At 46.8% G+C, this 8,263-nt stretch overlaps 2 protein-coding genes across 3 annotated transcripts in view; one reads left to right on the plus strand and one right to left on the minus strand.

Moving 5' to 3' along the window:
- Positions 1-511, plus strand: part of LOC144128539 (cleavage and polyadenylation specificity factor subunit 6-like) — a 56,013-nt gene extending 55,502 nt beyond the window's left edge. The window contains 1 exon segment of the mRNA XM_077661993.1: positions 348-511. The gene's annotated coding sequence lies outside the window, so the exon portion shown is untranslated.
- LOC144128540 (uncharacterized) lies at positions 509-7,803 on the minus strand. Of its 2 annotated transcripts, none has more exons than XM_077661994.1 (7): positions 6,633-7,803; positions 5,515-5,612; positions 5,324-5,436; positions 1,112-1,284; positions 983-1,021; positions 832-870; positions 509-681 (listed from the first exon to the last, which is right to left on the minus strand). In XM_077661994.1, the coding sequence occupies exons 1-7, from the start codon at positions 7,124-7,126 to the stop codon at positions 612-614; spliced, it is 1,026 nt and encodes a 341-aa protein (XP_077518120.1). In that variant the 5' UTR covers positions 7,127-7,803; the 3' UTR covers positions 509-611. The 2 variants fall into 2 exon arrangements, with proteins under 2 accessions (XP_077518120.1, XP_077518121.1); XM_077661995.1 differs by having other exon boundaries at positions 509-730; positions 6,633-7,695.
- Between the last annotated feature and the right edge of the window lie 460 nt (positions 7,804-8,263).

An 8,263-nucleotide genomic window follows, 5' to 3' on the forward strand; every position in this document is an offset into this window, starting at 1 on the left:
GTTGCAGCGGACAGGATTCAATCCCATGACCTCCGTTGGACTGAAGCTGCATGCCATGGTTGCTTGTATTATGCCGTTGCACAGCAATTGAAGTACAGGTTTTAAATTGCAACACATATTATGCGCTGTGTGATGCCCCTGCTAAGGAGCAAGTTCACTGTTTTAAAATGCCCTCTTGAGTCTCGTGGAGTTGGCAAAAAAAGCCTATGAACTTGCCTTTTTTTTTGCATGTCTCATTCCGGCACCTTGGAAAGAAACTTGTCACAGAAATTAAGTGCTTCGACAATATGCAGGGTGTATGGTTGGCCATGTATGTCTAACAGACTTGCCCACTCTTTTCTTTTCAGATTGGAGTTTGTGCAGGAGCAGCAGCATCACTTGCCGCAGCTCTATTTTTTTATTCCCCAAGTAGCCACACACACTCCATTGCTTTGTTCCTTGTCTTGGCTGTAAGTGTATCCCACGTGTTATTAAATGGCAGAGAAAAAAAAAAATGTTCACAGTTCCTGGACTTGGTGGCATTTTTATTGCACAAGAAAGTCTCACAGTAAATCTAGTGATGTCTTTTTTTATTGCACAGACAATGATAATGGACCTAGTGGAGTAGTTTTTCATGACACAAAAAAGCCTCGTGATGTCCGGTTGGACTTGTGCCGCTTGTTTGCAGGCATGTGCGCGTGACTAGAAACAAAAAAAAGTGAGAGTAAAGATGTGACCACGGACTGATCAGCTGTGAAGAGGAAAAGAAAGATTGAGGACATGGATTATTTTGTGTGCATTTACGACAAGCCAGAAAGAGAGGAAGCGATGTGCAAAATATACCACACTCACGTAGGTTTCTTGTTGGATGATGGCAAGGCTTTGGTGGGGCTGTGGTTCACAGCCACAAACCAAGTGAAAGATTGAGGACATGGATCATTTTGTGTGCATTTATGACAAGCCAGAAAGAGAGGAAGCGATGTGCAAAATATACCACACTCACCTAGATTTCTTGCTGGATAATGCCAAGGCTTTGGCAAGGCTGTGAAAGATTGAGGACATGGATCATTTTGTGTGCATTTACGACGAGCCAGAAAGAGGGGAAGCTATGTGCAAAATATACCACACTCACCTAGGTTTCTTGCGTGATGATGCCAAGGCTTTGGTGTGGCTGTGGTTCACAGCCACAAACCAAGTGCCGATGATGGCCTGGCGAATGACTGTGGACGCCAGGATGTGGCCATGTTCGTTGACATTGCCAAAGTTAATCTGAAGGAAGTAATTCTTGTTGCAAATGAGGGTAATCTGCATGGAGTATACAAGAAGGAAAAGCAATTCCAAATGGGGTAAGGTTGAAGAGCTGTTGATTGAAGGCAAATGCTTTCACTGTTTAGGATGCAATGCAGTTAGCAAATGTTATCAGAAGAAAAGTGCCGCAACTGTTGCACATTATGGACAGCCCAGAAGTGAACTTGCTCTGAAGATTGCTCTCCCTCCCTGCCGATACGTGCAAGGCATTATGGCTTTAGTCGACAGCTTTTGCAAGTTAGGAAGAAGTTAGCGCGAAAACTAAACGGTGGACAGAAGACTTTCACCTTTTTCCTTTCCCTCGTCTAGCTTTCGTGCCAGCTTCGCAACGTGTGACACCAACTAGCCCAGCAGCATAATCTCCTTACCAACTTTTTACTAGTGTGCTTCAGCTAATGCTGCAAGACAAGCAGCAAACACTGGATCTCTCCACCATGTTGCAAATGCACAGCAGTAACCAGGTGACATCAAGAGTCGTGTTCAAAGCATATGAAATGTAGATAACTTTAAAACCACATGGGAGGCCCTATGTAACTGGCTGGAGACCCCCCCATCTGTGAAAATGAATAGTTTCCTGCAAGCAACTACATTTGCATGTGCCAGTTTCTGCATACAGTGAAATGAAGTGCCACAAAAATGCCCTCTGCCTTCTTTGATTGCTTCAGGTGACTTGTTAGGCAACTGTGTTGGAACAGTAGGCTCCTGTGAGGCACCCTTATGAGTACTTCGTATGCAGTTTAAGCAGAGGAACTGCAGTGGCATGTAGTCACTAGGGCTGTTTGACACTTTTGATTTTGGCTTAACTACCAAAAGCATCCTTAATGCATCCATTACTGGTTAACAGCAAGGCACAGCCTCGATACCCTTAGACTTGAAGTTGGAGAGTCAATTATCCATTCGTGTCAAATAATATTAGAAAAAAGTTGCACTGTTAGCAAAAATGAAACTCAAGACAAGTGAAACAGGAGCAGTAAAATTGAGAATACATAAAGGAAACTCAATATCAGCACATTAAATCATTGTATAAACGCATGTAAGGGCTATACTTATTGTTTAAAACTGGTGTGAATTTTGAAGGTGAGGCTTCACATAAATCAATTTTTCTCATTTATCTAGTCCAATGTGGGGGGGTGTGGCCCTTACATGAGATTATACGCTCGCTATCACTTCAATCATGCGAAGACCGCTGCATAGAGGGGTGAATGGAGCCTGCCTTTATTTCCCCTTCTCCAGGTATTACCTTGTGTGCGTGTTTCATTTTTAGATATCCAGTACATAGCCCATTTAATGCTCACTGTACATTCCTGAACAGCATGCACAAAAATGGTGCACACAGACTTGCAGAGTGTGTAATGGCTTCCACAGGACACATCAATAACGAATAATAGAGTGCATTTTGAGAAAAATGGTACACGGACTAAGAACTGATAAAGACAGTGAGTTGTCTAATTAAAGAAATAGAATTCAAAAGTCAGACAAAACACTTCTGTAGTAAAGGACACAGAAGCTTGCGTTGTCTTGAAAATTTCTCAAGTTTTCTTTGACAAGGCCTTTCCAGCCTTACTGTTTGGTTTAAGAGTGAGTGTGCAATGCTTTATCTTTAAGCAAGAGTGTGACACCTTAAGGCTGTTTTTGCAGTGGGCTGAAAACCAAGAACATTTGTGGATGTATGGTAAATGCAAATAGTATCAGTGATATAGTCCTAGATTAGCTAGTTCTTGACTGTGGCGTAGTGGAGATATGCTGGCATGATTTGAGATCCATGGCTGCTGTGGCAGCTGTGCTTCTTACCCTGGTGTGTATAGGTCCGTTCGATTCGCCCGCACTACGTGAACTGGTTCTCGCGGTGCTGCATTTCGCCATTCGTTTCAGCGGTGCAAGATGGCGCTGTCTGCACGACGCCTTTAAAAAAAAGTGCAGACGTGCAGGTCTAGTTCAGAAAAGTGCAGGAAAACTCTGCACCTTTTCAATGGTCGGTGCCGAAATGCTGCAGCCACCATGGAAGCAGATGACGGCTTGCGCTTTGCGATAAACGGCAGATATACTCAAATTATTCCACTCGTCGATGATAACAAAGCCTCACACGGGCCCGCCGACTCTCATGGAACATGAGTGGCCACCCGAGAAGGCGGCGACGGCGGCCCTCGCCGGCACCTTGCATCTCTCGACCATCGTGTTCTCAATGGATCTGTAACTGGCGTCTTTCCTTTCTACTAATAAAGTTATATTAGTACTCGAAGCCGGTTATGTTAACTAAAGAGTACAGACGTGCATACAGCGCATGATGCCCATTGTTGCAACAACCGCTAAGCATGCAAGTCGGCACGCACACACCTCAGTCATGTTCAGTAAAAAACACGTGCGTATACGTATGTTTCGCTTAGCTGCCGCGAGGTTGCATCGAGGCTGATTCATGGCAACACTTCACTGCGATGTGCTGCTTGAAAATTCTTCACACGGTTCGGGATGTTGGCGGCCGTTGATTTGGACGCCACGCTGCTGGCTGCAATTTGGTGGCGACGCCAAGGCTAGCAGACGACCAAGCCTGCACTCGACCATTCGTTTTGGAAGCAGCCAGTGCCAAGCAGTCTTTGAACCTCTGGAACTGGCGCTGCACGCTCGCGGCACCGCCGCGGAACTTCACAGAACTGGTGCAGGGAGTGCAGGTGAATCGAACAGACCTTATATGTGTGTGGCAAGTAATGTGTGCTGGCCATGCAAGATCATCACACAGATGTGGTCCAAGATATTTGTGTGTGGTTTAGGAGGTTGCAAAGGAAAATTGCAGAGGGGATACCTGTGAGAGATTTTCTAGCACTGATGAAAAAGCTTTATTTTATGCTAGGAAACATTTAAGGGAATATGCCACTTCTTGCAACAGTTCACCACTGTGAATGGTTAGCCTGTAAGCTCTGTCTATAATCAGTTATTTCGGCCTGCTGTCTAAAAAAGAAAGCTCTTAGGAATACCATTAATGAAGATTGGAATGAAAAGGGCACACAGAACTCGTCACTGGGGAACACCGGAAGGAACGGAAGCTGGAATAGACATGACTACAAACTCCTTTCTCTCATTAAGGAAGCTTTTGATCCACGAAAGAAAAACTGGGTCGCTATTTATTGTAAATATGTGCATTAGCCATCCATGTGGAATTTTGTTAAACTTTTTCAAAATCAAGAAGGGTGGGATCAATTTATTCAGGGCAATTATATTTTTTTTAGTGCAAATTCAGGTGCACACCTGGTATTCAATTCGCTTTTCATAATTTGGGTTTTTGAGGTATTTTTCTTCTTACAAAACAATTTACTATCAGCGCATTTTTTTTTTGTGTATGTGTGTGAGACAAAAAGCTGTTGCCAATTTCATAAAAATGTGCAAACAGAAAGTTCATTGATAACTATAGCAACTGTCAAATATTTATTTCTCTCATTTATTAATACTATCTTGTTACATAAGCATATGACCTCCTGCACAGAACTTCTATTACTGTTCACCTTTATTTGTACATTGAAAAAGGAGTCATCCAACATAATAGCGGAGACTTTAAATGCAAAAGGACCTTGGAACAAGGTGTCATTAGTGTGGGTAGCATTTCATACAGTGATACACCTGGTCGCTACTTATGTGCTGTCCTCGCTTTTCTGAACCGCTCTGAGCTTATCCTCAAATTTAAGCAGTGTCATGAATGATGCATTGAAACAGGCTTAAAGCAATCAGATAACTGAAAACATTGCTGCGCAAAGAGAAAGAGCACAAGATATATCCGCTGATTTTCGAACAGTATCCAGCTTTGTGCACAGGGAAATACATCACCGAGAAGGAAAATTTTCGGTCAACAAACGGGTCTAACTGGATATTTAAGGAACCTGTTCTGGATGAGAGAATCGGGTAAAAGCCCAAAAATGTAAGGCCCTATCCTAGTCACAAAGTGGAGCTGTTTTCGTACTGATGCCATACACTTTGTACCGGAATGATGCACGCCCGAATCAGCAATGTATACGCAGCATAAAGCTTGTGTGCGGTCACGTGCACTTACGGGAGTCTTGGAGGTACCGTTGTAGGTGTAAAGCTTGAGCTTGGAGAACGACAGTGGTTTACCGTTCCAAGAAGTGCCCGGCCGGGGTGATTCTGGGTGCATGTATTCGCCAGCTGCACAAATCGGAGAGGTACATTGTTCATGCCTTGGCGCACACATGTGAACACAAAGGTTGCTGAACATATACTGACCACATATGCCAGAGTCTTGGATGAAGCTGACCCAAACCACGTACTGCAACTCGTCGATGAGGTTAGTAAAGCAGACAATCGGAGCTGGCTGCATCAGCCTGCGCATAAGAAGAATGTCCACTGCTTTCGTCGACCGTTTTAAACAATTCAAATGAGCCGCTCGTTAATTGATGACGATGCACGCCAGAAGGACTTCATTTCCGTGCCGATAGCGCCGCCGCAACAGTAAGCACAGTTAGAGGAAGAACAAGCTTTGTGATGCTTTGATAACGCCACATTGCCCGACAGTCTCTCTAGATACGAACAGAACGAGCGTCCGTGCTCTGCCAGCTGCGCGGTTGCGTTTCATCCACCAGTGGCGTACAGCATAGCGGGTAGATTAGGTTTCGTAATTGGCTTGGATAGCGCTTGGCCCATAAACTGCTGCGCTACAGTTCAACCGCGCACCAACAAGCTTGGATGCTGTTACCACTCGCAAGCTTTCTTGTGGTGAACCTCTCAGGAGTGCTTTCCTAATTTCCATACAAGATTAATAACGAAAATTCGCGGTCGATTCGTTCAGCAGCTAAAAAATCCTATTACATCAATGTAACCTGCATACGGCGACTATCGCGGAACAGCGAAGAATCCGCGGTAGAATTCACATTTCGAGGCCAACGCTGGCCAAGCCAAGAACGAATGTTCCCGGCGTGCTCTAAGTGAACAATGGTCTTAAGTGCGCAACTTTTCTTTCTGCTCTAGGTAATGTAATTCGGGGAAAAAAAACTGGCCGAAGCCAAAGGGACAGTTTTTTCATTTCTAATCGGGAAGAACGTCTCTATATCATTACCAACCGAGGAACCACTACATGCGAAGAGGACAGCCGAAAGAGGCCATGACAGTTAGGGGTAGCAAAAAATGGCGATCGACGATCCTTTGTTATGCTCGAGAACGCAGTGTGAGCGCGCACATCGCATGCAGCAAAGTCATTTTCATAAACATACGTAACACTGCTTGGACGGTAAACAAAAGGAAGCAGGAGACGCTCCGCTAATCTCCCATTTGCGCCACGGTTTCCTTGCTTTCACACTGTCAACGCTTCAGTGGACTTTCGAGGTGACGCGCTTTCGAAAACTTACCTTCCCTGTGGGCTGACCTGCAGTTCCATCTTGGGCGAAAAAACAGCCTTGTTCACGAGCGTCAGCTGTGGAACCCTCACCGCAGGTTCAAGCGGAACGCTGCTTGCGCCGCCGACGGAGACTTGTTTCTCGGGATCGGCGTCCGTGCCTTCGTCGGCCTGCGTGCTCGACGGCTGTGGCGACGCCGCGTTCTGGAATCCCTCGATGCTGGGGCTGGCCGTGGGCGCATCTTCACCGACCACGTCAACGGTCTCCGAAGCGCTGCCGTCTTCTTCATCACTGCTAGAATCGCTGCTGGAACCGCTGCTGGAACCGCTGCAGCTGCTGCTACCGCTACTGCTGCTCTCGTCGCTGTCGCTACTGCTCGCAGACAGGTTGCAAGAGCCCAGCAGTTCACCACATCCGTCGCTCACGGGCTTCTTGGTGTCTTCATCCTTCGGCCCGGCGCCTGTGCCGGGAGCGGACTGGACAGACCGGGACGCTGCTGACGCCATGTTCGAATTCGCGCGAGTGGAGCAGGAGATGCGTTGCTGCCGACGCACGTAATTAAAATGGTGGAGAACGGACGCACAATAGTCGCTCGAGTGGCAACCTGCACGTCGAGTCTTCGGTGATGCGTCTGCTTTCTCGGACGCTGGGCGCTCGTGTTATAAGCGCGGAGTGCCTCGCGAGTGACGTTCGTTCATGCACGTTCTTTACCTTCGGTCGTCGTCTGCTTCTTCTGCCCATGAGAAGTGACTGAGGGGAGATGGTGTTCATATACATTTTCGCGTTAACGTAGTTAATCCGTCTTCGAGTAGAACATTTTTTCTTTCCTTGTTTTCGCCGAGCACCTGCGTCGTGAATTCCGAGGCTGTGTCTTATTACCGCCTGTAAGACCATCGCACTGCTGCTGAAATCGGCTGAACCACCGTCTGCTAGTAACGTGCACTTTTCGTTGGGCGTTTTCGGCGGCCTGCTGCTGGCTTTCTCCGCGCTCAATGCTTCGTTGTCACCTGTAATGGGCGTAAGCTCTTGTGCCTGCAGAAAAGAGCGTGTGCAGCGCATAACAAAACAAAAAGTCGCGGCCGCGGCTTTCTTTTTCTAACATCAGCAAAGCGAAGACACCTATCTCGCTACATCATTGTGCCCACGAATTGACGCCGTGGCATCCGCGTTTTGGCGATAAGCCGAACAGCAACGTAGCCAGCTAAAACATGCTGAGCCTGCACGCGCCTGGCTCCTTACTCGCCGATATCGGTCGCTGGCATGAACATGACTTGCGACTCGTCGTTTGCTCGCGACGACACTGCGCCGCAGCTGGGAAAAAGACGCTTCTGAGTTGTACTTAGCCGCGAAACACCTTTTTATAAAAATTGCAAAACTTGCCGGGTATGTTAGGGCAGCACCATAGAGAGCAGTCCACAAAAGAGGGGAAATTTAAAAAAAAAATGGAGGACGCTTAAGCTTCGCCTTTAAGAGTGGAACGCGAGAGCGTGTTGCAACACTGCCAGGGAGTCCACGGAACGCCATTGCCCGTTCGGCGCGACTCCTTGGCCGTTAGAAAAAAACTCTTTACTACGTATACGGTGAAACGGACGCGCGGAGCGGCAAACCACGTAGAAGCGCTGCCGGGCGCCTTGCCGAAACGC

The sequence above is a fragment of the Amblyomma americanum genome, chromosome 4 (genome assembly GCF_052857255.1).
Source record: "Amblyomma americanum isolate KBUSLIRL-KWMA chromosome 4, ASM5285725v1, whole genome shotgun sequence".
NCBI lineage: Eukaryota > Metazoa > Arthropoda > Arachnida > Ixodida > Ixodidae > Amblyomma > Amblyomma americanum.